Consider the following 27639-nt stretch of genomic DNA (forward strand, 5'->3'; position numbering starts at 1 on the left):
AGAAAGGGAAGCCGACTCTGAAGCCGAAAGATGCCAGGGCCGACCCGGGAATCCCGCATCTCGGCCTTGAATTTAGCCTTGGGATAAGTTCAATATCCCTTTTTATCCGAAGGACGAGTGGACATGAATGTGTCTATGTACTTTGTATACAAGTCCACCGCACACTATCCACACAGATCCACTGATTTTATGAGTGGAATTGGTTCCATCTGATCTACGTTGATGTACATCAATTTACAATATGTTTTGAAGTCAAGAGGGTTGTTCTATTCACAAGTCCCCTATTAATACAGAGCCCCAGACGCCATCTATGCAAGAAGAATTCTACTGAGCTGCGCACTGCGCCGGTTCATCGTCGTCTTCCTCGTCTTCCCATGCTGATGCGTCATGGCCATCCTGCGCACCGAATTCTTCCAATTGACCCTTGGGGTCGTATTCAACTTCGTCCACGGTGTCGGCCTTGATAGGAGGGCTGGGTTTAGGGAGGATTTCCTTAAGTTTCTCCAGCATCTCTGGGGTGGGCTTCCACGTGTTATCGGGGAACTTCACGTCAACAACCAAGTACAGGTCGCCACGGGCATCGGTACGCTTCATCGGCATACCTTCTCCGGGTACCTTGAGGACCTGGCCGGGTGAGAGGATAGCGCCGGCGGTGAGGGGGTGGTTAAGCTCAATGCCACGGCCATCGAGGTGCTTGATCACAACACGCGAGAACCCAGTCAAGGATTCCGCAAGAGTGATGTCAATATTTGCACGGAGATCCGAGCCGGCACGTGTAAACACAGGGTGTTCTTCCTCAATGATCTTGAAAACAATGTCGCCGGGCTCTTGATCGGGCACCTGGTCGGCCTCGCCTTCCAACACAATCCTGTCTCCTTCCCTAGAGCACAGTAAGTATATGATTCCGTTAGATAGTAGAAAAAAAAGACGGTCTTACCTCGCGCCTCGGGGGATGTAGATCTCCAGGATCTTCTTCGCCTCGGTCGTCCTCGTGCCCTTGCACTTCTTACACTTATCCTTCGGGGCGAAATATGAGCCTTCTCCGTTACATGTGGTACAGATAACCGTCTGCTGAGTCACGAACTGGCCCATGCGCTGCAAGACCTCCTTGTGGCCTTGGCCACCGCAAGTCGAGCACTTTTTGGCGGTGGCCTTTTCCTTGCCACCCTTGCCCTTGCAATGTCCGCAAATGATGTTCTTGACGCTGGAAAACCTAACGGTCTTTCCCTTGTACAGATCCTCCAGGCTGACTTCGTAATCTTGCTCTTCGCTGGGGCTCTTGCGCGGTTTGTTAGGGCGACCACCAGGCATTCCTCCCATGCCTCCCATGCCAGGCATCCCACCCATACCTCCCATGCCACCCATGCCACCACCGAACATCTGTGCCAGCAAGTCATCCAGGTCAGGCTGTCCTGCCATACCCGGCTCACCCGACCCGTTGAAGGCAGACATGCCGTGTGTGTCGTAGAGGTGTCGCTTATCATCGTCGTAGAGAATATCATAGGCCTCTTGCACGGCTTTGAACCGGATTGAGGCTTCCTCGCGCTCAGCTTCGGGGACTTTGTCGGGGTGGTTGGCCAAGGCCGCCTATTGGAAAGCCGACTGTCAGTATCGCTGGAATATGGAGACGATCGGGGTGCGTCTTGCCTTGCGGTATGCCTTGCGGATGTCATCTTTGGTTGAGCTCTGATGGATCTCTAGGACCTCTGTATGAAACAAACACTAATCAATATGGTATTTCTCTATAGTCGATGCGCGAAAAACATACCGTAGAGGTCAATTCCAGCCGGAGCCACTGAGAACATTGTTAGTAGGGTCCAAAAACAAACACGACTTTGCAACGTACTTATCAGTGATTAACTGTATAAAATACGATCGGACTTTTCTTCAGTAGAAAGAGGCCGTCAACTTGAGCCCAACTGTAAAAGAGAGAGAGGTTGGTGAACGAAGTGAGAGCGGGAGTTGTTTGATCCAAAGAAGTTGAGAAATTTTGTTCGGGAGCTCCGCGCCGCAACTCCGCAACTCCGCAACATCTCAAAGAGATCAGCCATTCTTTTCTTCCCTCAGATACTTGGACTATTTCACAATGAGAAGTCCTCAAGGGCTATTTACCAGGCGATCTTGGGTCATTCAACGCAGGAACTTTTCCTCTTCTCCAGCTCCTCAAGCACATAACTCGAAAAACAAACTGCCAAATAGCCCTGCGCGCACACGTTTTGCGCCCTCGCCCACCGGATATCTCCATCTAGGCTCCCTACGGACAGCACTTTTCAACTACTTGCTGGCAAAACGCACCGGTGGTAAATTCCTGCTGCGCATTGAGGATACGGACCAGGTTCGTGGACTGCGCTCCGTTGCATGAACTACGACTGATTACGGTAGAAACGGACGATCCCCGGAGCGGAACAGCGACTTTACGATGATCTAAAATGGGCGGGATTAAATTGGGATGAAGGTCGGTTTGAAACACATACCAAAATTAGGGGAAATTGCTGACTCTCGCTTTCCCGACAGGTCCCGTCGTTGGTGGTCCCTATGGACCTTATAGACAAGTGAGACACTCCTTTGTCGCAAAGTAAATCATTCCCTGACTCTTTGTTCCCGCGCAGTCCGAACGAACAGCTTTATATCAGTCCCACGCCAATGATCTCGTCTCCAACGGCCATGCATACCGATGCTTCTGCTCCGCAGAACGATTGGATTCGATCGCCCGTCACCGCAGCCAGGCTGGACTGGCGCCTGGCTATGACCGGAAATGCGGCGATATATCTGCCGAGGAATCAGAAGATCGAGCAGCGAAGGGAGAGGCACACATTATCCGATTAAAAGTGGAGGAATACCCCATGTTCAATGATCTGGTTTATGGCAAATCTGGTCAGAATCGACCGAATAACTCGAAGCTGGATTTCATCGACCGTGTATACAACGACCCAGTTCTTATCAAATCGGACGGACACCCCACGTACCACTTGGCAAATGTCGTGGATGATCATTGCATGAAGATCACTCATGTTATCCGAGGAACGGTGAGTCTACTTATTATATTTGTAACTATCAAGTCACAAGATACTGAACTAACAACTATCAGGAATGGATGGCATCTACGCCTATGCACATGGCGCTATATAATGCCTTCAAGTGGACGCCACCAAGCTTTGCTCATGTCCCTCTGCTCGTTGACCAGAGTGGACAAAAGCTCAGCAAGCGCAACGCAGATATCGACCTCTCGTCATTCAAGGATCAGCAAGGGATCTTCCCATCCAGCTTGGTGAACTTTGCTGCACTCCTAGGCTGGTCCCACTCCGAGAAGTCTGATGTGTTAAGTCTGAAGGACCTGGAACAGATTGTATGTTCATCTCATATCTCGTGAAACCACCTCAACTTCACTGCTAACAATTGAACAGTTCAATCTGAAAATCACACGAGGCAACACTGTCGTCTCATTTGAAAAACTCCAATTCCTCCAGAAAGCACATGTCCAACGTTTCGCCAAAAGTGGCGGCCCCGAGTTCGACGAGATGGTGAAGAAGGTGACCTCGGTGGTGGAAGAAAGCCACCCTCTCGACAAACTGTAAGTCAGCTATCTGCTGTAAAGAGCTCACGCCTGGATTATATGGTACCCAATTACTAAAACCTAGCAGCGCCACGATCCTCAAAGGTCGCACACTCTCCGAGTACATTGCGCCCCTCATCCGCGCAGATGCCAACAACTACACAAATGCAAAGGAGTTCGCCCAGCGTAACTCCATCTTCTTCACCCCAAAACTCAACAGGGCCCCTTACAAACCGGCCTCACCCAAACCCTCCCCAGAAGTCCCAATCAAAGCCCTGCACACCGCAGCAGCCGCTTTAACCCTCGTTCCACCTTCAGCCTGGAACATAGACACGCACCGCGACAACATTAACAGCTACGATGGCTCGGAAAGCGTAGTCTTCTCCGCATCTGAGTCAGAGCCACCCGTTGGCTCCAATAATGCAACCAAAATATTCAAGAAGGAGCTGTATCACTACCTCCGCTGGGCGCTGTCGGCTTCTGCGCCTGGGCCTGGAATCTCAGAGACTATGCTAGTTCTTGGGAGAGATGAGACACTTCGCCGAGTGCAGGACGCCAAGGCATTGACGCAGTCCCTTGTTCCTCCTGCTGGCCAGAGAGTTCCTAAGGGAACTTTGCCTGAGGATCAGAGCTGGATGGGGAGTCTTGCGACTAGCCGGTAGTGTAGAATGAGGAGATCGAGCGACTGTATTATAGCTGTAACAGATATAACCCAATTTCAATATGTATTATGTGGTTGCTGAAGCTAGAACTCTTTGTGTACAACCTGATGAGACCCGATCAATCAGAGCTCCTGCTTAGTTCCTGTTGACTGCTCCAGACGATGCAGGCTTGAGAACACGCCTTTGTTCGCCAGCAATTCCGAGGGATGCCCTTCTTCTATGATTCGACCACTATCCAGAACAACAACTCGGTCAAAGTCGAGCATGGTATGAACTCTATGCGCAACCATAATGATAGTGCAGTTCTGGAACTCCTGGCGAATGACTTTCTGGACCTTGGCGTCTGTCTCTGCATCCAGACTGATTGTAAAATGTTAGCGTTGCTGAAACAAAGAGATGCAAAAAGATCACATACCTGCTTGTCGGCTCATCTAGAATCAGAATGTTACTCTTCTTGAGGAGCGCCCTTGCTAGACAAAATAGTTGTTTTTGACCTTCAGACAAAGTTGTGTCGGTCAATATCGCATCTAGCAACACTCCACTGTGAGCGCCGCTGTTTGTCGCAGACACAAGAGCTTTCCATATATCGACACATTGGAGAGCTTCAATGATATCGGCATCGCTGGCGATGCCTAAAGGATCGACGTTCTGCCGAATGGTACCCGGGAAAATGAAGGCTTCTTGACTGAGAGAGCTGATCCGGTGCCGAATCAATGACCGAGGCACCGTCGATATGTCTACCCCATCAATAAGGATCTGACCAGAGATCACCTCGTTGAGACGGAGTAGTGATAGAGCCAGAGTGCTCTTGCCACTGCGAGAGAGTCAGCTTGTTCTCACCTTTACTGAAATGTCATTTCTCACCTTCCAGTCCTACCACACAGCCCAACTTTCTCCCCAGCATGAATATCCAAAAGAAGACTGTGCAATACGGGCTCTGCATTCTCGGACTCATATGCAATGTCCGCGCCAGCGAATGAGATATCCCCCTTACTTGGCCATTCTGCGTCTGGCAGCTGCTCATAGGCTATATCATTTTCCTCGCTTGGAGTATCTTCCGAGAACTCCTTGATCCTGGCAATCGCACCCAAAGAGGTTTCCAGGAGGGTCCAGTTCTGAATCAGTTCTGAGAGTACTTCTCCCAGATCCATCATCCCAACCAGAGCAATGCCCAACAGACCGGGGCTCACTTGTCTGCGCAGAGCGACAGCAGCCCCAATAAGAATGACCGTCATACCGGTCACAATAAGTTTTAGCACCAGGCCAAGCCATTGCTGAATGCACAGCAGGAGATAAAACGGCCTTTGGGACCTATCAAGTAAGTGTAGCATTTTGGATGTAGACGCCGTAGTCCATGAAAAGGCACGGATGGTAACGATACCGGCGAGGGATTCAATGAAATGAGTGTAAAGGGGGCTTTTAAGCTCAATCCTGGGGGTTTGTCAGTTTGTTGAACTGCACAAAAGCATGTTGATTAAATTAAAGCATTGTTGGCGAGGAAAAACATACTCTAATAGTCGTAACTGGCCAGATGTGCGCAGGTAAAAGCGCTGGACTAGTACTAACATCCCAACCAGGAAGGGCACGGATATAGCCAAATAGGGCAATGCAGCTATGGCAATCGCAGATTGCGCAAGTGCCCCAACGATTTCTTAATGTCACTCAAGTCAGAAACACGTAAAATAATTGGAGAACATCCATGGATGTATAATGAATGCACTTACGAAATCCTGTGGAGATGAAACCTCGAGGCAGAATCATGTCCACTAGCCTCATGTCTTGACTGAACCGGGTGATGAGAGAGCCCGTATCGACCTGAGACAGGAAGGACAAAGGGGCACTGGATATGTTAGCTGTAATTTCGATTAGTGAAGAATTGGAAATTTCACCTCATGCAGGTCTGCAGTACGGTAGCATGGACATTTTTCGACGCGGTCGGTACAATGACGACCCAGGTCCAACTTATAGATGGAAATCAATCAGCATGTAAATCTGAACGAAGTGTAAGAAGGCTTCACCTACTATACCGCAAGAACTATTGAAGTAGCTTCGATGAAGGACAATGCCCCATACATTCCAAGCCAGTAACCCAATCCCGAGTTCGAAGCGCTGTCGGGGCTAGAGGACCACATTCCAATCCAAGCGTCTATGCAAAAATGAACATCATACGACATTTATTATCGGTTGGGGGAGTTTTGACATACCGCGCAGTCCACCAATGCCACCACTTACAGCCAGTATGAAACTCAGCACAAAGACTCGAAGCCAGCCCATAGCAGAGAAATAATACTTGTAAACAGTAATATCAGCTGTCTTTCGGCCTTTATCGGCAGCAGTTGGGATGGATATGCGGCTGGTTATGGCTTCGAGCGTCTCCGGAAGCTCGATTGCGGTGTCATGCTGCATCTCTTCTTTCTCAGTCTGTCCTGGTCGGATACTTAACCGTTGAACATATCCTCCGGTATGACTGAGAAGCTCAGAGAAGCTACCCTGTTCCAAAATACTGCCATTCTCGCCTAGTACGACTATAAAGTCGGCCTGGGGTATGTATTGAACTGATGATGGTCAGTATATACTTACGACAAGTGACCAGATAAAGATATCGAGGGTTAGGGAGCGCACCATTGTGAGTCGCGAGAAATACAGTACAGCCCAGTCGACGCAGCAGTCCAGACGGGCCAAAGACATTGTTGAATACCAGTCGCGAGGTTGCATTGTCAAGGGCACTTAAAGTATCATCGAAGCACGCAATCCTTTTGCGAGCATAAACAGCTCGTGCTATAGCCTATGATAAAATCAGTCCACAAACCCATCATTATTTCCCGGACAGATCAATCGTATAAAGGGGAATACAGTAGCTTACAATTCGTTGCTTCTGTCCTCCACTAAGCTTAGAGCCTTTGCTACCAACGGACGTCTCATCACCCGCTGGCATCTTCTTAAGATCGGAATCCAGAGCACATGCGCTCACCACGGTCGAATACCAATCAGCGTCAAACGCAGCGGATGCATTTTCCCTAATGATGTTTTCCCGGATTGTCGTATTGGTTAGCCAAGGGGTTTGCTCACAGAAAGCCAGGTCTGGGTACTTGATGAAAGCTTCGCCATCAAGAATGGACGTCTCATTTGCGAGGCCTTTGAGGAAAGTTGACTTTCCGCTTCCCACAGGACCGACAATCGCAACTAGAGTACCCAAGGACGAGGGGCGCAGATTTAGGGTGATACCGGCACTATCTGACGGAGAGCTATTCCAGCCAAATCGAGCATTTTGCAAGGAGATCAGCACGTTGGACTGATTCTCTGACGAAGAAATTCCCGTAGCCCCGAGCGAAGAATAGTTGGAAAGTTCGACTTCGGATGAATTGTCGGGCGATGCAGGAGTAGATGATGCAGGAGGATCTACTTCCGGTTGGAGCAGTTTTCTTTTTTCTGTGCGTAAGTGAGGTTAATTCGCTGTACATCTTGCTCAGTAAGACACATATCCGAGTACTCACCAACAATATTGGGACGTCTCAAGAAGTCCTGCACTCGATATAAACATCCTATTGATGCGAATGTGTCTGGAACTGCCAACAATAGATGCATGAGTGGAGTGATCAGCAGATTGATCAGTGAAAGGGCCGTGGTGGCTTGTGAGACGGAAAGACCATCAGACCCTTGCACCTTTGCAACCACAGCATAGGTCGCGAAGGTGGCAAACTGCGCAATAATCCTTGGGAGGTTTACTGAAAGGGCTTGTCAGTCTGGTCCCAGTGTGTTCACTCGAATTTCCCGTATTTAGGGACTTGCAATTCTACGTACTCATGCAGACACGGACGGTTTGGACTCGGCGGAATTTCTTGGAGATCTCAAGCTCGTCAATCCTCAAGCCTTCAATGGATCTCTTGATCATCTCTGTTAGTCCTAAAAACTTGACGCTTTTTATTGAGCCGAGGACGTGGCTGGTAAAATTTATCCGCTTCTCGGTAGCTTGTAGCCATGTCTTCTGCCTAACGGACACAGCGTCGCCCATGGCGAAAGAAGCAGCAGTAAAAGCTAACCAATTATATTAATATATTGTAGCCATAAATTCTGATGCGAAAAGTGGTAGAACATACCTGTTACAATTAAAATGGGTGTGATACAGACAACACCGATCTGAGTTTGAAGGACCCAAGCCGCTAGTCCCAGCTGTAGGATACTAGCCCAGGATTCGCACACTGTAGAGTGAAAGTACTCGGCGAGCATTTCAACGTCAGCTCCCATAAGGGACATGGCACTAGACTCATCGGTGCTCCCCAATGGCAGCTCCATCATGTGCTGATAGACAAGAGCCATAAGGCCACCGCGGACCATGGTCGTAGCACGAAATCCTAGGTGCTGGTAGGATGCCGTACTGACCTGAATTAAAAATTGGAATTAGCCGATAATCATCTAACAAATTCGAACAAGTAGTTAAAGACATGAGACTTACAGCAGCCCCGATGAAGACAATCGCGGTAGCTCCTATCAACCCATAGCCAATATTTATCGAAGATTCAGTCTGCTCGAGGAATGTGACAGTTTTGCCAACTAAAAATGGCTGTGCTATGCTAAACCCAATCAGGGCGAGTCGAGGGAAAGTAATAGCAGCAATATCCCAGCGAAGGCAATTGATGATAGCCAGCAGCAACGCATGTCGACGACTCTGATCACACAGCGCCCATGACTTTGAAAATCGGTCAGATAAATCACTAGACGACAGTTTCTCGTGGATGTTAGGTAGTGCATCGCCAGTTAGCAGCAAGGTGTGTCCTTTTCTAAGCAACGCATTGAGCCAGGCAAATAAGCCCCGACTAAAGAGACCACTGGTACTCTCGATAGACTGAGTCTTTTCGGCCGGCAACAACCATTTCCGTTTTTCGACATTTGCCAACACCAGGAGGACCAACTTGATGACCAGAGACGCGGTAAGACAGGCCGGGTATGCTCTACCATATGGCAACAGCCAGGCGGTACGTGCTCGTGCGACATCTAGAAGCACCGTAATAAACAGATACGCAGAGACAAGGAACGAGGGACGAACAGCCCGGCTGTGCTCTAAATGAAGGAGAACGACAAGAGAAACTGCCACTATAAGGCTGAGAGTAGCACCAGCAACTGACACATGCTGTGCGGGGTAGTGCTGCGTTGCACTAAATACAAGCAAAGCGACTTGGATTCCTGCTGATACTGTTGCGATGGCCTAAATAGAGCATTCTTTAGATATTTCAGATCAGACTATGACTTTAGAGAGATAGCAAGACTCACCAGCGTCGCCAAATGAGTCGATGAAGATTTTACTTTTAAAGACTCTCTAGATAGCTGGAACAGGCGAATTGGAAACAGCAGGAGAAAACAGGCTGCTGGAGTAATGTCGAATATCCATGCTTCAAATAGGACTTGCTTACAATGTCAGTATGAGTGGGGACTGCCCAGGTGCCAAGACTTCGGAAAGATGTACCTGTAAAGTCGAACCCTCCTCGACAACCATGTTGACTAACCACAGGCCCAAAGAGGCTATCACATGTGTCCCCGATGGACGCCATTGCACCTCTTGAGCTTCGATGGGTGTCCTTCGTGTTAGAGGAAGGTTGAAACTGAATTTAACGGATGAATTTAAGCCGCCCAAAAGACCAGGGGGTCGTTTTATGGTAGCCTGATAACGAATCCGCTAACCCCGTACGGAGTCCGTCATGAGGCTGCAATCCAAGTCATACCCTGGTCCAGTAGGTAGACAGCTAACCCTAAAGTAGTCAAGTGCCTTGGCTTAATATATCCATGCTATTTAATCCAAGGGTGAGACAATTGAAGGGAAGCTTGGAGAATTGGAAGATAAAATTAACAACACTATATCGAAACACTGTACTTCGCTGACAAATACATAGAAAAACGGTGAAAACCAAGGACAAAATCCGACTCCCAAACCCGGAGATCGAAGAGGGAATAAACGAGCCATGAGCACCAAGCCAAGGAAAACCATAAGTGACAGAGAAACGAAGATAAAAATAACACCATGCCAAGAAGACCAGAAAAAGGAGAAGATTAGACGCAGTGGGAATTGAAACAGCGAGGCTGTCGGTCGAGAAAGGTGTATGTGACAGGAATCCTCAGAAGGCTGCAGCCTGACACAGTCAGGCGCAGGGTTGGGCTCAATAACATCGACAGATGAAAGAGAGCATGGGCAAGATTGGCATGATAAACTCGTAATTTTGAACAGGAAGAGAAGTTGAAGTCGGCCACTCGGGAATTAGCGTGTGTGGAGATAGAAGAAAACTGCCCGTAAGGAATTCAAGGGAGCTCAGTCATGAAAGGGAAGCCAAAGTTTATCATGAGCCGTGCAGAATCCAGTCGTGGGATCATCAAAGGTCAACAGTTGCGTAACCACCGTTGAACATCCGAGGCGCCGAGAAATGAGATGCAAAAGGTGAGATGCATTATGGGGAGGGGAGGCGATGTCAGAACATTTAGTAAGTTTCGTAGTCATCGGCCCACTCGTTATCACTGCCAGCAACACGCAGGACCTGCCCGGGATGCGGACCATCTGGACTAACACTGCGAATGCCCTTAGCCTTCTTGCCAGTGAGATCGGATCCATCCTCGGGTGCAAATCGCTTTTCTCCCTGTGCAGCACGCAGTTTGGAATAGTAAATGTCACTGGGATCGGCTTCTGATCCGGAGCCGTCCTCGAAAGTCTCCCAGTTTTCAGATCCAGAGGTTGTAGTGTTGACTGTAGAGGAGTTGGAGACCTGACGGGCAGCTGGGGGCGGAGCTGCATGCTGCAGGTACGGGTTAGGTCGGGGGAAGGCTTGGCTAGAGGAGTTCAGAGACAGTGAGGACTGTGAGGAGTGAGATGAGTGAGAGAATCCAGTGGATCTTTGCGAGTTCGAAAATCCTGAAGCGCTCATGAAGGATCTCTGGCGGTCATCATATACGTCTTCTGGGCTAACAGGCCGCACATAAGCACTAGACATGGCGCTGTTGCAGCGAGGCGGCTCCATGAGGTGGCTGAAGCGGTCTTCTCTTGACTCGACTGTCAAGGCACGCATCCGTGGAGGAGGTCCACGTGGGGGCGGCATCTTTCCATTGAGTGTGCTAGACGAGTATGCGCCGGGTTGCATACGACGCTCAGGGGAGTTGTTTCCATGGGGCATGTTTCCCAGCGGGACGCGAGCGGGAAGCTTTGAAGGGGATGTTGCGCCGGCTCTTGAGGTGGCCCCAGCTCTAGAAGCCCCGTAGCCAATGGTGTTGTGTTTAACTGGGCCGCTGCTAGTGGGGGTCTTTGTGGCTGAGCGGGGGGGAGGCGGGCCTCTCAAGGAGCTTCCGGGGCGAGGCGGCGGGAGTTGTCTCATTGTGTTTGCTTTAGTAGATGAAGGTGGTGCAGATGGTGTCTTTGAGCGTGGTGGAAGCATTGACCTGACAGGTGTCAATGAATCAAGATATCGGTCTCCGTGAACCAGGAATGGACGGCCGAATTCGTCTTCCCAATATTCCAGCTCCTTTCGCAGGTCAGCTTCAAGCTTCGGCAATTCTTTGGCGATTCTCTTGCGCAACTTCTCCTCTCTCAATAGCTTTCCAGGGTCACGCTTCTCTCCTTTATTCCCGCGGCCCATAAGGCGGGATGCGTCTTGGCTTGACGTTGCAAGTGCCTCGCGGTCTGTCAGAAGACTGCGGTGTCTTTCAATCATTTCGAGAGTAGGAGCGCGCTGCTCCTTAATGGCCTCCAATCGTGTAATCTCGGCCTCATGGGCCTCGAGCAAAGCATCACTGCACACATCGGAGAATGCAGGTGTGAAATCGAGCATTTCCTCTTCAGAGAAGAACAGAGTGTCCCAAAGTTCCTGCAATCGACACCGAGCATCCTCCACAAACAAGTGGAGATTCTGTCTCTTAAGTTCGTTGAGGCGTGTCAATTCCTCTTCGAGGTCGTTGATAATGCGCAAACCGCAGCCACGGTTCGCAGCCAGGAATGCCTTGCGATCAGCCTCCTCAACACCAAATCGATCCCAAAGAGAGATCACAGTATTTCTGAGGTCGTTGATCTTGCGCTCACGGCCCTTCTTTTCTTCCACCAATTTATTGCGCTTGGCCATGAGGTTGGCCACATCATCTTCATGCAGCCCCAGTTGTTCAGGGGAATCGCGATAACACTTCACAATGGTGGAGTCTGTTTGCGCCTGGGGTGTTCCGAGTTCGGCCCAGAGCTTGATCATTTCTTCGCAGGCAGATTGGACCTGGGCAATGCGGCGATGGTATTCTTCGTAGACGTGGGTGAATTCAGCATCCAATGCCGTCACATACATAGGTGAGAGGTCAAAGCTTGGAGGAATCGATGACCCTGGTGCAGTGGGAGGAAGCTCAAGCTTGACAAATGATGGCTCGAGGTGTGAGGAATAGGATTCAAGCGCGTCCACGAGTTCTATTCCAGGTTAGGAAAGGGAGATCAACGACACATCGCACAGGTAACACTCACTCTTAACCTGCTCAAAGCGCTCACGATGCAACTTGCTCATCGAGTCGTTCTTCTCGCGCAAGAATGCAATACATTTGTTAAGTGGGTATGTGACACGAAGGTCGTCGCGGTTAAGCTCGTATTGGCCATTGGCTCGTTCATCGCTCAGGGACGATTCCATTTGTTGAATAGCTGTAATAAGACGTTCTGCTTCCTGCGTCATATCCTCTCTCTCTCTAAAAATAGGATTAGCAAGCCGCCAATGGGTCTGGTTTTGGATGCGACTCACTCATCAACAACCTTAAGATGGTTGTTTAATGTCTCTGATAGGGCGCTAAAGAGCTGTATCACTATGTTAGCCACAGGACAATGCCATTGTTACACCTAGTTCGAGCCTACCTCCGCTTCACGGGACTCGCGCTCGCGCGCAGGAACTCCGATCTCGTCGTAAATCCCATGGAGCTGGGCGACGATGTTATTGACCTGTGTGGTCAGGTAACCGGTGTCTACCGCCATTGTAATGAAAGTCCCTTAATTAGGGTGACAAAAGTCGAGATTGATAACAAAGAATGAGTTGTATCCAATCCAACGACACAGTGCCGAGCGAGGCGGCGACAGGCTGACCAATGTCGGGATCAAAACAAGAGAGCCTGGCACACAGGGTTCTCAGCACACAAGGTGCGACGGAAATAAACGAAAGTAAAGGTTTGCGAAAAAATACTTAGGGCAGCGACATAGGAGGGCGAGCACACTGTTGTTTATGAGGGGGCAAGTAGTGAAATCGCGGATGATAGATAACATCAAGTTTCCAAGGTCGCAAGTGGTGTTTGGGCGCGATCGTCGTCCAGGGCAACGGCTGACTCAGCCAGTTCCACCGCCCAATACTGCCAATCAATGATCAACCCCACGGCCTACTCTACTTCATGCATTGACTTCGAATGCTATTTATTCTCCGGTCCTTGCAGAACTTCCATTATCACTGAGCCCTTGCTTCAACTACTCTGATCCTTTCAATACATTGTTCACCCTTTGACTGTCTGCTCCATCCCCATCCATCCAAAAATGCAGGCTGCCCAGCAGGCCTGGGGTGAGTACCTCCATACCCATATGACAGCGAGCTTGTGATTAACCAATGTCCATGCACAGAGCTCGAGAACGCGATAAGCGTCTTCGATCCTCAGCGAGACGCCCTCTACGAATACAATGCCGACACAGAAAAAGCTCTTAACGACGCCCGACCATGGGCGACCGACCCATACTATTTCAAGCACGTCCGAATCTCCGCTACAGCACTATTGAAGATGGTGATGCACGCCCGCTCAGGTGGCTCACTAGAGATTATGGGTCTGATGCAAGGCTATATTCTACCCAACACCTTCGTGGTGACAGATGCGTTCCGCCTGCCAGTCGAAGGTACCGAGACCCGAGTGAATGCACAGGACGAGGCAAACGAGTACATGGTATCATATCTTGAGACGTGTCGAAACGCAGGGCGGATGGAAAATGCTGTCGGATGGTATCACAGTCACCCTGGTTATGGGTGCTGGCTGTCTGGGATTGATGTGGCCACTCAGCAAACACAGCAAATGACTGGACCTTTTGTCGCCGTCGTCATCGATCCGGACCGTACCATCTCCGCGGGTCGCGTTGAGATCGGCGCTTTCCGCACATTCCCATCGAACTTTACCCCACAGAAGGAGGCTCATGAAGATGACGAGTATCAGACTATCCCGCTCGGGAAGGCGGAGGACTTTGGCGCACATGCCAATCAGTACTACTCTCTTGATGTCAGTCATTTTAAGAGCACTCTTGATACGCAAATATTGTCCCTTCTATGGAATAAGTACTGGGTCGCGACTCTCAGCCAGAGCCCGCTATTCACCTCTCGTGACTTTGGTAACAAGCAGATCATGGATCTGAGCCAGAAAGTACGAAAGGCCGCGCGTGGTATGGAGGCCACCGGTCCTCGTACTGGTGGTGTCAACGCCAAAGATCAACAACTAGATAAGGTTGTCCGCGGCGGACAACGGATCGTTGCGGAGGAAGTGAAGGGTCTCCTGGCATCCGAAACGAAGATGAAGCTCTTCCACGGCATCGGAAATGAGACTCCTTCGACGGAGTGATTCGGTTAAAATGATGAGGGGTCCTCAATCCCATGGATCTTGACATGACTGCCACGCTTTTTTTCTTTAGCTTGAACTGTTGTATTTGGCGCTCAGCGGGTTAATATTCCTCTATCTCTTTGCCATATTCGCTGGCGTTTCTCGGGTCTTGCCATGTGCAGCCGTCTTTCTCGATCGATCAAGATCATAGAATATCAAAATCGCAGTTCCTGTGAATGAACGAATTTACGACTTCATCTTTCGCCATTTGTAGACGTCCCTAATAAACGATAAATACTGCCCTCATAGGGTGATGTAGAAATTCCGCTAGGCAAAGCAGTCTAAGATAAATCAAGAGAATCAACCTCTATTGGCGCGGAATACGCAATATTCCGAGTAAGAATGGAATAAGTAGTGGAACACTGTATATAATGAAGTGGGAAGGACCAAGCCAACTCCACCGGACAACATCCATCAGACAGGAACAAAAGTCTCAAGTCGTTCGTGACGTTCATTATTCAGAAGATGACGTGGAGGACATAAGCTTGAAAAGAAAAAAGCAGATCGCCCCAACCTGGCGACAACACAAGGGGATATGTTGAAAAACAAAAGAAAGAAAAAAGAAGTGAAATCCAAAGCCAAAAAAATGGACGCCGAGAAAATGGCCAAAATATGTCACAGTCAGTACAAAGAAGAGGTGAGTACGAGGTGGTCACGACGGGAGGTAACCTCATCTGGGAGATAAGAGATGGAAGCAGGAAAAAGGGGGGAATGCGCCAGAAATCCTAACCAATCGAACAGCTCTATCGGGAAAGTGGTATATCGAGAATCAACGTACGGAGTACTTCGTATTTGCCACTCCGTATTCGCCGGTACAATGAGAAATGCGCCGAGGGTGACTGCAGGGAATGTTCAAAGGTGTGGGTCTTGGAAAGACATTCACATGCATGAGATAGATCGATCTTCAAGGATCCTTGCTGAGAAGGTGAGAAACTGAGGTAGTGTGGAGACTAGGACAGCCTAAACAAGGTCACGAGGCCCGCAAATATCCCAAAAGGTGTCGGTTTAACCTGCGTTGGTAAAATAAATAAATAAAACAGTGGCGTCGATTGGAGCGCGAATCGCGGGTTTTGTCGAACCTGTTTGGTGGGCGGGATGTAACTTGACAGGGATCTTCACGGGTTACAGGAAACCGGACTCAGATAGTAATCTACGACGTTCAGAATCAAAAACGGTTAGTCTCAACAGCCGAACAGTAGAGAGAGAGAGAGAAAAAAAAAACGCAAAATTCTCTTGGCCCAAAAAGAGGAGAATAGCAGGTCAAATTTGGGTATCGCCGAGCAAATGCCAAACGCCATTTAAAACAAAACAAAAATCCAAGATTATCGCAAAATAGCAACGGTGGATGCAAACAACAAGGAGCCCTTGTCTCTGCTTGTGGTTTCAGCATACCTTGCAATCTTTTCATCCTCGCGCTCCCTAGGCTCAATTTCCAGACTTCGTTCGTACATGTCGTGTACATCACCAGCGCCTTGGAGGTTACTGAGAATGTAATCTTGAAGTTCGCCGACGGGTTGCAGAAGATACGGCACGTTCTGGTATTGTTGGATATCCCGAATGACTTCCGCGGTCTTAGCCCGCTTATTGAAGTTGATCAATTCCGAAGGTGTTAGAGACGGAATACCATCTTCAATGAAGGTCAAATCCGTAAGATAGACACCTAGGATATGTGTTAGCCTCAAATTAAAGGGGTGAGATATTCCAAGACGATCCACTTGAGATAGTCGTAATGCATACCGAAAAATGGAATACAGGGCGGGTTAGCGAGATGCAGGGTTTCTCGGTATTCGCCAAAGTTCTTTGTACTAGCCATAAGCCGGCGCATCTGTTCCAGAACTGCGGACGTGCGTCCGCTTACCTGGCCCCACGTCCTACCTAGACGATGAATCGGTGCAGTTCCAAGAGCCGAGATGATGGATGTTAGGGTAGAGTAATTGTTCAGATTGCGACATTTCTGTACAATCGAATTAGCAAAGCCGAAATTTAGGAAACAAACTTAGAAGAGACATACATCAGCCACGTTCACAAAGTGTTTGATGACTACAACACGCTTCTTGACATCGCCTTGAGCGAGAATCATTTCGGCGACCCAGTTGGTAAGCTGATTCGAGTGCAGAATCAATGCCTTGACATTAGGAGATGGTTCCGGCTCATCAGGCCCGACCTTCTTCTGCCATGTCTTGTTCAAACACTCAGTGGGTCGAATTTTGGAGTAGAGGCGCGACTCAATGACGGTCAGCTGCCGAGCAAACTCCGTTGGATCAATGTCGAGGAACTTCAGCTTCTTCATGTTCTTAGGGATAATTGGTGTTGGTGCAGCGGTGCTCTGAGTCGGAACAAGCCGCTTGACAGTTGTATCTTGTCCCCGAAGTCTTTGTTCGATCACGGCCAATAATGTAGGGGTTCCTGGGGTTTTTGTGGTAGCGATTGAGTCGCTGGTAAAGGTATGAACACGTCGTAGGAGATCCATGTGCAGTTCATCATTAGGCTCCATCCAGAAGTGATCGAACCAACTCTTAAGAATGTTGACAACACGGAATCTGATCGGCTTCTGTTTTCGATCGATCCACATTTGCATGTCATCTTGATTCAGACCAAATGGAGGCTGAATGTTGAACCGCTGGACAAGCATTTCAAATAGTTCGGTAGCAGTAGTGAAAGAGCGATAGGTAAGGAGGAAGGTGTTGTTGAAGGATGCATCAAGCTTATCGTGCCGGGTGAGGTGTTCAACCAATCCTGCGAGTGTTCCACATTTGAGGATTGGCAAGTCTCCCTTGTTATCGTAGAACACTTCGCCTTCATGGGCCATTTTCAAGAACCAGGGAGTCTCTTCGGGCTCACGCACTGGCTCCCGGATTGGCTCCCGGGTGATAGCTGTGGGGGGTGCCTGGCCAAAGAATCGTTGTGCCTTGTCCATATTTCTTCGTACTTTATCGGTGCCACCTTCCTTTTCAGGAGCGTAGGAGGACGGAATTCCAATTGACTCTGTGGCAATCTTGGCCTTGGACTCGCCCCGCTTATGGATGTTCTTGTACGATTCATCTTCCGCTTCTTGGCGACCATCACGTTGTAGAGATGACGCTGGTTCGGTGGGGATCTGCTCGAGGAGCAGCGACAGTGAAAAGCCAATCTGGGAGACAAAATTCTCCAACTGCCTGGCGATGCCTCGCACGGCATTCACACGATCGTCGAGTGAATTACCACGAAGCTCGGCCCACTCATCAGCCAGAGGGGCAGAGACCGCCTGACAGCTCAGCACGAAATCTCCAATTGCATCGTAGACTCTTTGCTTCTGCAAGCTGAAGTCTACTAGCTGGGGGTTCTGGAAGCTGGTCCCCAACGGAGCTAAATTCATCGACTCGACCGAGGAGATCCATGGGCGAAACTGTTCAATGACCTTAATTGCAGCAGCTGAGATTGCATCCGCAATATCTCCATGTTCCCCCACTGTAACGATCTTCCGATTTACAACCAACCGTTCTTCTAGTCGCCGAATGCTACCAACAAAAGATCTCCTGAGAATGTCGATTGAATCCAAAAACGCAGTGTCGAGACAGACCGATGGCTCTACTCGCGAGTCGGATCCATCCGGGACAAGGAATGAAGTTGGACCTGAAGCATTCAAGGAAACACCATTGTTCTGCCAGCTACCACCTGAAAAGCTACCGCCAACAAAGCCAGGCACAATACGATGGATCGCATCACCGCGCTGTTGTTGAGCCACTTCCACGTAGCCATAAACACCCTGCATGACTCCGTCGGCCTCCTGCAGACATTTATTGGCCGAGTCGGCACCAGGCCAATCAGCGGCGGCAATGTGTGACGAAAGAACCAGTTTTGAGAACTTGGACATCATGTCCCGGAAGTGAGGATATAGGGCTTTGTTTGTAGAAATGATAGATGGGTTGCCAGAGTGATTATCCGTCGTGTCAGATCCAGCAGCCAGCAACATGCGAAGATGGTCGGATATATCCTCGGCCTTTCTTACATACTCCGCACGCTCACCGTTGAAAAGCGTCCGGCGGTAAGCTTCCACAGCGTACCGCATGTTATCGACAAGCAAAGGCCAAGTTATTGGTGGTGCAAAGCCATCGTCGACAAAGTGTTGAGGGGGGTTGGAGGAAATAGAAGGTCTGGAAAAGCTTTCGGTCACAGATGTGCTCGTACTGTTTCCGCCCAGGCTGTAGAGTTTTTGCGGGCTTTTGCTCGGGGGCTGCGGTTTGAAATCTTTAGATCCCGGGGCGTACAGGGAATCCATGGAGGTGGCAGGGGATACCCCATCCATCACGGACTGGCGTCGGCGAGAAATCGAGTCATGCGATCCTAACATCAACGACTCTCCTTCTGCCTCCGATGCAGATCCATCGTACTCGTCTTCGTCTCGCTCAAAGCCACGCGCCATCAGCTCCGGGGGTGGCCGTGTCTGATCGGGGACAAAGAAATTGTTTCGATCTCGCGGGCCTGGTTCGGTTGTTGCGGTCGGATTCTCGAAAGGGAGCTCCATGGTGGAATATCCGGTAAGGGTATTGAAGTAGAATAGACGGCCGTCAGGTGTCGCCTGGGGGATCCAGAATGCAGCCTCTTCCTGCTCCTTGGGCGCTGGAATACCCTCGATAGGGAGAATCGGCTGTGATTCCCGAGAGTTGCCCTCGGAGTTCACTTCCTCCTCATCGTGTCCATCGCCATATTCATCTTCAAGTCCGGAGTCCGCGCTGAGGTCGGTTTCGTGGTGGGCGTGTGCGAACTGGTCGCTGAAATCGTCCACTTCCGTGATTGGGGTACAATAGTTACTTGGGAACCAACCTCGAACATCATCGATGACTCCATCCCACCATCCGGTTTCTAGCTGGTTGAGGACCTGGATAATGTCGCCACGGCGGAAACTCAGGCTAGTGTGATCGTCGGCGTCATAATCGTACATAGCCCGTACGAAGAGCGCCGGCGGCTCCGGGCTGACTGCATATCCAGAGGCCATTTTGACCGGGGAATGTTTGATATGGTTGTAATCTCGTGACACACTGTTTTCCCGACTGCGATAGCGGGATAAGGCTGTGGGCGTGGTCACTTGTTCGTCGGTGTACTCGAATGCGGTCGCAACAGTCCCAGACTTGGCTAGCACGGTAGTGTCGACAGCTAAATCTGCCGCACGAATATCAAACATCGAGGGTTCACAGGGCCACAATCCAGAGAAGCTTCTGGAGGGGTTGAGGGGGGTGGTTTGAGCTCAATATCCGCTCATGGCTGATTATTCGATGTTGAGGAGGGGGAAGTGCGGGTAGGGAGTCACTTCTTACTCGGTCCCCAAAAAAAAAAATTTAAAAAAAAGAGCTTGCGTAGTCAAACAAGAGTACTGCAATTATGCCATCAATAAGTTATAACAACAGCAACCCTGGAGAAATGGAAGTGGGATTGAATTAGGGGGAGTTGCACCAGGTGGAGGCGGCACGGGCGCATGCAATACCGGTATTAATACAAGATGGAGCCCACAAGAAGGTCTTTTTTTGAGGGGAACCAACCTTGAAGTGAAAAATACGCAAAAGATTACAATACCATACCAATGAAATGTTTCTATCTTGCATGAACACGATATCCAATGACACCAAACACTCAACACCAATGAGATGAGCCTTTCAAAATGTTATGTACTTGGATATCCACAGTCTTACAGGTACCACAAACCCATGTAGTATTAATGTGACTCGACTTGCATTTGACATTTGATATTTTAAGTCCAAGTTGGACTCAGAATAATGGGGGGCAGCTGTCCCGTGTGTTAGCCCTACATCTGGAGCCCCAGACCATCCATTATTATTACATATTTAAATTTGTGTCTTTGTTTCAACATGATGTTCCCCACCGTCTGTGTGTGTGTGTGTGTGTGTGTGTCTGTGTCTGTGTGTATGTGTGATGAGATATCCACACTCACCACCTGGGCATGCCCAGGCATGCTTACACGCTTATGGTCACATCTCCTCGCTACCTAGGTCCATAACAGGTCTAAGCAGTCAGCCTGGTAAGGTATGACATATGTAGTTTGACGTATAACCTCAAAATTGGTGACAAATGCCAAAATATTAGAATGTACTCCGTACGACCGGTCCATAGCCCACAAATACAAATTTCGGCCGTGGTTATTGGTGGTTTAGCACATGTAAGACATGCATCTATCAATTTGCAATTGTGAAGAATGACATGGGATATCCGAGCTGCAAGTTCCTTTAATTTGACACATTATATGTACCTCAACTCCATCTACTCCGTACTATCTTCATTCTTCAATAATTGATCAAGGGTATCCTAGTTTGAACCAGTAAGGGGCATCAAAGCCTCACATAATCTAAATTATTAGTTTGTACCTCGGAGAGCCGACAATGCGCAAATCCGACAAGATATTGTCTCAGTAAGAATGGGCGATAATGGAGTGATCCATGTACTCGGGGGATATCGACAATATCCAACCAGACCAGATTCCCAGCCCCCAGTGGAGTGTGACAGAGACCATTTCTTTTGGTTCCCTTTCCAAGGAAGTTGTTTCGTGTCAAGTGATGGGTATGCAACATATAGCATCCACGAGACTCTTCCAGATGACCATCGGAAAAGATGTCTATTCTCCAATCACTTATTAGCGCTAAAATGGTTCTAGAAGGCGGTTTTTAATCTATTTAATTTTGAGCTACTCTAAAGTGGGTTTCCCAGTTCCCACTTTCCACACTCGGGTTGGATCGTGCTAACGCTCGTCCCCGGTACAATACATAACACTAGTTATACTAAATATATGTTGTACAGATGGTATACACGTAAGATAGTTGAAGTTAGGTCCGCGCGTGGTTGATGTAAGTGTGGGTAGATACAGAAGCATTCTCGAGCGTCTTTCGGTGATAATGCTGCATAGCATGACACAGCCTCGTTCCGAACTCCGGCTTTCAAGGCTAGTTTTCCACGAGCGCATTGCGTTAGACGTCCAACTTTATAGTTGTATACCTTGTTTCTTAATTATTAATGCATCTGAACTTAACGGATCATTTAATATTGTATGTATGAGAATCCTTTGGCCCCTCAAATGGGGCGTACTGGCAGCAGATGGCATGATCTCGACAGCCAATCCAAATACACTATCAAGGCCCACTTCACTCTTCCAACTTGAACCATGGTACTCCGGACGGAGTACGGAGTACAGCTTGTGAATCTCCACCTGGGCAATTTTCACTTTTGCATGAAACTACCTAAGTATCAGAGCCTTTCAGAATGAGACTTCGACCCTGATAGGTTACGCTGTATGCAAGACCGTTGGTTATCAGCGCCAGAACCATGTGCAATGGACCCGGGAGCTTGGAAACTTACCCACTTAGCAACGGACCGTTTCTCCTCGTGGAGATGACCATTGTTGAGAGAGGTGTGTGCTCATAGGCGACGCGCAATGAGGCTGCAACGAACGTTCGGTGTCTCAGGTATGGGCATGTTCGAGGCAAATCAGGGCAAGTCAATGCGTTGCAGTCGAGCAATAGTATTATATGATTACAACACGTTGTGAAAGCTCAGCTCGATTCTATTTGGACAAGAAGGGTATGTTTGATGTGCTTATAAAACTTGCATGTTCTGAGCCCTGGGGGTCATGACACACATACAACATACAAGGTATATATTCCAAGCGAGTACATAATTCAGTAAGCAGATCATGCTGTATGTAAAAAAAGATAGTCTTTTGTGCCGACGTGGGCATGTGCACAACATATATGTTTTATTCCTCGTCATTCATCGCACGAACTATTTGGAGATATTCATCTTCGGAGGAATCGGAATGCCAATTCAGGACACGATTTCCGATTAGGTTCATACGATTTGGTTAAAATCAGGGCCTTGACCTGGGACTAACCTCCAGGTTATCTTCATTTCTCGCAGATGACATGGTGCAATTGAGCATATTATGAGATAACGCGTAGATTTATATATATATATTAACAAGAAAATAGGTTGATAAGTACTTGAGTTTATACATATATGTTAACACCTTTCTAGCTAATAGCATGAACTTTTTGAGTCTAACCAAGGCCGGAGCAACTTAAAGGCCATACACGCAACAGGGAAGAGATCCCGAGCAAGCCATTACACCTACGTGAAGGAGGTTTACATAGTATACGTTGCATACTTGCTAGAATAGCATTATTGTCACCTTCCTGATTGGGAGAAAGTATTTATCGCACAACAAATCATATCTGGAGCAAGGTCACCACTATCTCAATGTTGCTATTAAACTCCGAGTAGCCAATACCTTACCCTTTGAACTACAATATATCTACTCCGTACTCCGTACGGAGTAACTCCTAAGGGAAAACCAGATAGCAAACCAAACGGCCTTGAAATTAAAAAGTCGCCACCATACCCCTCGTTCCTTGTTCCTTGCAGTCGGACATTGCGCGAGTCGCAGAAGACAATCATCACCAGTCACAAGCCGCGCCAACCGGAGAGATTCCCACCTGCCGAGACCTAATACTGCCGCTCGGTGCAGCACACATCCAATAGCGACTTGATCCCATTTCCTTGTTTACCCAGAATGTCGGGTCTATCCCATGCTCCCCCTTTTCGTTTCCTTTTTTTTTTCTCACCTCGATTTCAATGCGACACACAAGGCACGCCTGGCTCCCCACTTAATTACAATTCCCGCCTCACTTTCTATCGCATGGAGTAACACAACCCTAGTCCACCCGACTATGGAAGTCTATTTGTTGGCGATTCCTTTGTTCTCGAACATGGGCGCGTCGCACGTTAAACCTTGATGAATTTTGAGCAATCAAGTCGCGACACTCAAACGAAGAAGGTTCTCCGGGCCCTCCGTTCTCCGTCTTTTTCCCACTTTAGTACCCTTAGCCCGGTGTCCACCTTTTTCGAGAAAATTCCGCGGGACTACCTCCGCGCGGGGGGAGGAGGGGACTATCTCCGTTGGATAAGTAAGAGATCAGCAATATTACGAGCCCAGTAAAATGATGTTGAATATTATTGGCAATGTGATGAATCCGTGCTCGCATGTGTGGTGTATCCCCTGCATCGGAATAATTGTCCAATCAACGCGACCAATTAGCCAACGCGACAGGGGGGTGAGAGAGGCACTTGCGTTATATGCACGGCACGTTATATGTATGTACAGACACCGAAATAGCATGCAGCACCGACTGGCTGTAGGAGTATGGAGTAGTTCAATCTGTCTCGCAGGCAAAGAAAGTGGTGCAGAAACATAATTATGACTCGTCCGTCTGATATCAGAACGTGAAGCGAACCAAGATCCGGACGGGAGTGAACCATGGACCGGAAGGTCTTCCCCGGACATCCCCTTCCGTCACGATCCAGGGGTTGGTCGATCGCATCTGCGATTGATCATGTTTCCACTGTTCAAAACAAGGTCCTGGATGAACAGGCCTGTCATGCAGTCTTTGATCATCGACATGTACGAAGTAAAATAATGTATTGCACATTGTAAATTGTCGCTTGGACCATACAGTACTCCGTACGGAGTACCAAGACGAGGGTTCTGAATTCCATATTTTCACGTTTCATTCAATATCCACATGCTACACGCTACGCAAAAAAGCTTTCGTTTACCCATGTCTCTGGATATGGTTACAGGATGTGGGCGCCCGAAGCCCAGACTCGTGTTTCTCGGGACGGCCGGTGTGAACGCAGGATTCGGAAATGGGCTTCCTGGACCAAGTAGGCAGGCGCATTTGCGATTGTGTAATACACACTCTGAAACCCACTGACGGCCCGCTGTCTGGTAAGGAGCTTTACGACCTAAAAAGCACGCGTTGGGTGGAGAGAGACTCGAGTGGTCTTTGTCTTGGTTTGCCAACGCTGGGATGTTGGGGGTCCTCTTTGAAGACCCATTATTTAGCGAAAGTATATCGGTCATAGCGCGCACAATGGGGACCCTCGGCTTCAAGGCGAAATTCCATTTCGATTTACGCGATCAATGATGCTCACACCGTCAAGTCGGTTGAAGTCGAGACCGGTGGGGACACGCTTATTTAGTAGATTCCTTCTATCTTGCAGAAGCGGTGAAGATTAAAATATACTGACACGAAACAGGCTTCACCGACACTATAGCCTGGAGACGGCTGGCTTGGGCTGACTTACAGAATAGGACCCGAGTTGAGAGATTCCAGACCGTTCTGGCGTCCACGGCGGAGACACCGGACCTTGGCTATGGAGCTGTCGGGACGATGGGCTCCAGCCAAGCCCGTCTGTCGGTGTCTACTAGCTCAGGGGCGCCGGGGAAGAGGTTCCTGAAATTCTTGTTCCAGTAGCGGGCTTGCTAGTGTGGACCAGAGCTCGAAGGGAAAATGGTCGAAGAAGTCTGATTCGTAACTGGTCCGATTGGATCCTCAATGCAGATTCATAATTGGGTGGGTTTTCGATGGATATGGTGCTTTTGTTCAGCGTGCTTTTGACCGCTCGGAGGGGTATGGAATTCAAGACATATCCCGGATTTGCGGCCCAAGGGATTGGGAATGGTGGATCGTCTTTTGTATTACTTTTTGAGGCAAGGAATCAATCAAGATATTTGCCAGGCGGTCAAGTCACCGCTTTATGCAGTATCACCGCCATGGGCTTTATTCTGTTCCTGGGTCGAGAGCGTTAGACTGGGTCGGTCCGCTGCATCGGGAAGTGGACCAAGCAAAAGCTCGAAGGATGTCGACTGGTTGGGTTTGCATCAAGATTCATGGACTGTAGGGATCCCTTTCTGAAAAGTGTACGGAGTAAGCCACCCGGCTTCACCGCTGGAGCTTGAAGCTAGTTGATAGTCTAGATCCACCAGATCAGATGAAGTTTTGCTTAGGCTTCAATGATCAACCGGAAGCCCGGGAGAGTATTTAGGGATTTGGCTTCCGCGAATCAAGGGGGTGCTCAGGGACACAGAGGCTAATACGGAGTTGTATGGTCGATATGGAAGTGAGATTTTCGTTAATTTCGACGCCATTTCATTTGTCCCGATGTGAAAGGCGATCTTGTGCCGTGTTCCACGCGAAGCGCGTTTCCCAAGTAACCGCGTCGGTGCTCCGCGCCCGGGATCCTCGGGCTTCAATGATGTAAGTATTGGATTCGCCCCACAGATAGGACCCGGGAACTCGCGATACTCAATTTGCAGCTCCGCAGTGATAGGTAACGGTGTACCTTGTAAAAAGTACGGATAACGGTCAATTTTTGCGGTGTATAAAACTGCAACTTCACCAGTGTGGAGCCTCGGAGGAAAGATCACGTTGAAGACTAACCTCATGGGCGGTCGTACTATATTATTTGTAGCGCAGTTAGCCGTATTATTTTGTGTTGGCAATGCATAAACTAAAAGGAGTACGGAGTGGTAAATCAAAAGTTGTTATCCCATCCAATGCTCTGATTTGTATTCTGCTCTGCATGCCGATCTTTCCTCCATGCAGTCCGGCAGGTGATTTCTCGAGGGCAATACAGGGTACATACATCGATCCTATGCATAATGCAGTCGTACATGGCATGACGGGGCACATAATCTCAAGCGTGGCACAGTCAAACAGATGAACAGCCACAAGGCGGGGAGTAGCTATCATAGGGCCAGAGGGTCAAAGGTGAGACTGAATCTGGACCAGTCAATTTGTGAGGCGACAAAAGTACCGTAGAATGATCTGTCAGGAGACGGGGCTGATGGGCACCCAAGCATACATAATTCTTGATTTGATGCCAACTGGATCGATCTACTTTCCCAAATTGATGGAAATATTCCATTAGTGGGATATAATTACAAGATATGGAGTATAGCGCAGCCAAGTCCTCATTCTCAACTTTGGCATTCTCACATTCAAGGCAAGACAAATGCAACTCTATATGTGATTCTATGTATCCCTGTCCCATTCCCAAAAGTATATGTTCGGAGTTGTGTGACAAGACTTTTACCTTGTATACACCATATTTGTATACATATACATATACATATACATATATAGTTCTAGTAGAAATAGAAGTGATCTCTCTGGTATATTTGTATGTACAATGTAGATCCTGGGAGGAGGGGTTGAGGGGTAGACGGATGTGAACCATGGTTGAGATCTATCACGACTTCCGAGGCTTTGATATCCGAAAAAGACGTATGGCACTATTCGAGGTTACAGATGAGACTGATATAACCCCCCTGTAGGGGGGTGAATCTGAAATCAGAGAATTAGGGGCCATTACCACCGTAAGCCTCTCCAAGTGTGCCACGATCGAATCACCCGCCTCACATGCCACATAATTTAAGAACTCGATAAACAAAGGGCTTTCCCCTCCGTACCCATAAAACCTCTGAGCGAGGGGCACGATTCAATAACATAACCCACCGAAGTACATTGAAAATCACCCTCGCAGGAAATTCCTAAATAAAACATTTAAATGATCGACCCTGTAAATGTTTAATTATATCTAATAAAGATCCAAGGGGGAAAAAACTAAATTGAACCATGTGGGCTCGCGATCGGGACAAATCTATACAACATAGGGCTTTTTTTTTTTGGAATAATTACGTGTCGATTTTGTATGGTAAAGTGCATCGTAAAGAAAGAGAAAGGGGGGGGGCACATTTGAGTGAGAAAGTGAGTGGTTAAAGGAAGACAAGGTGCGTGGCCGGAAAGGGGGCTGGGCAGTTCCCTTTTAGTTCCCCTCTCTGATAGTTATTTTAGCTGTGATCAGTCCCGCTTTCCTCCCCCCCCTCTGTTACCCAGATGGTCTTTGCTTTCAACGCGTAAAGGGTATTAGCTTAGGCCCACGTCCTTTTTCCCCCTCCCTTCATCAGTCCCCTCCACCCCCCTCCACCCC

General features: G+C 48.7%; 6 protein-coding genes across 6 annotated transcripts; 2 read left to right on the forward strand and 4 right to left on the reverse strand.

The window, feature by feature from the left end:
- Positions 1–324: 324 nt before the first annotated feature.
- Positions 325–1805, reverse strand: PEX2_004910 (putative DnaJ domain protein (Mas5); the record flags this gene model as incomplete). The annotated part of the gene is made up of 4 exons (XM_016737768.1): positions 325–880; positions 938–1587; positions 1630–1706; positions 1769–1805. 4 exons carry the CDS (start codon positions 1803–1805, stop codon positions 325–327), a joined length of 1320 nt encoding a protein of 439 aa, XP_016598824.1.
- Positions 1806–2086: 281 nt separating this feature from the next.
- On the forward strand, positions 2087–4215 carry PEX2_004920 (glutamate--tRNA ligase MSE1; the record flags this gene model as incomplete). Its single annotated transcript, XM_016737769.1, has 7 exons — positions 2087–2335; positions 2383–2455; positions 2515–2552; positions 2610–3026; positions 3089–3346; positions 3405–3571; positions 3642–4215. The coding sequence occupies 7 exons, from the start codon at positions 2087–2089 to the stop codon at positions 4213–4215; spliced, it is 1776 nt and encodes a 591-aa protein (XP_016598825.1).
- A 122-nt stretch (positions 4216–4337) lies between these two features.
- On the reverse strand, positions 4338–9761 carry PEX2_004930 (ABC transporter, integral membrane type 1; the record flags this gene model as incomplete). The annotated part of the gene is made up of 14 exons (XM_016737770.1): positions 4338–4575; positions 4631–5029; positions 5080–5646; positions 5725–5866; positions 5940–6055; positions 6238–6361; positions 6420–6770; positions 6838–7000; positions 7079–7644; positions 7710–7940; positions 8017–8250; positions 8313–8595; positions 8669–9418; positions 9717–9761. The coding sequence occupies 14 exons, from the start codon at positions 9759–9761 to the stop codon at positions 4338–4340; spliced, it is 4209 nt and encodes a 1402-aa protein (XP_016598826.1).
- Positions 9762–10679: 918 nt separating this feature from the next.
- On the reverse strand, positions 10680–13180 carry PEX2_004940 (putative microtubule associated protein (Ase1); the record flags this gene model as incomplete). The annotated part of the gene is made up of 4 exons (XM_016737771.1): positions 10680–12631; positions 12686–12900; positions 12954–13006; positions 13064–13180. 4 exons carry the CDS (start codon positions 13178–13180, stop codon positions 10680–10682), a joined length of 2337 nt encoding a protein of 778 aa, XP_016598827.1.
- A 546-nt stretch (positions 13181–13726) lies between these two features.
- PEX2_004950 (Mov34/MPN/PAD-1 family protein) lies at positions 13727–14787 on the forward strand (the record flags this gene model as incomplete). Its single annotated transcript, XM_016737772.1, has 2 exons — positions 13727–13751; positions 13811–14787. 2 exons carry the CDS (start codon positions 13727–13729, stop codon positions 14785–14787), a joined length of 1002 nt encoding a protein of 333 aa, XP_016598828.1.
- Positions 14788–16148: 1361 nt separating this feature from the next.
- Positions 16149–19987, reverse strand: PEX2_004960 (putative cell division control protein Cdc25; the record flags this gene model as incomplete). The annotated part of the gene is made up of 3 exons (XM_016737773.1): positions 16149–16486; positions 16564–16780; positions 16838–19987. The coding sequence occupies 3 exons, from the start codon at positions 19985–19987 to the stop codon at positions 16149–16151; spliced, it is 3705 nt and encodes a 1234-aa protein (XP_016598829.1).
- Positions 19988–27639: the final 7652 nt, after the last annotated feature.

This window comes from Penicillium expansum (assembly GCF_000769745.1).
Source record: "Penicillium expansum strain MD-8 chromosome Unknown contig8, whole genome shotgun sequence".
NCBI classification, from domain to species: domain Eukaryota; kingdom Fungi; phylum Ascomycota; class Eurotiomycetes; order Eurotiales; family Aspergillaceae; genus Penicillium; species Penicillium expansum.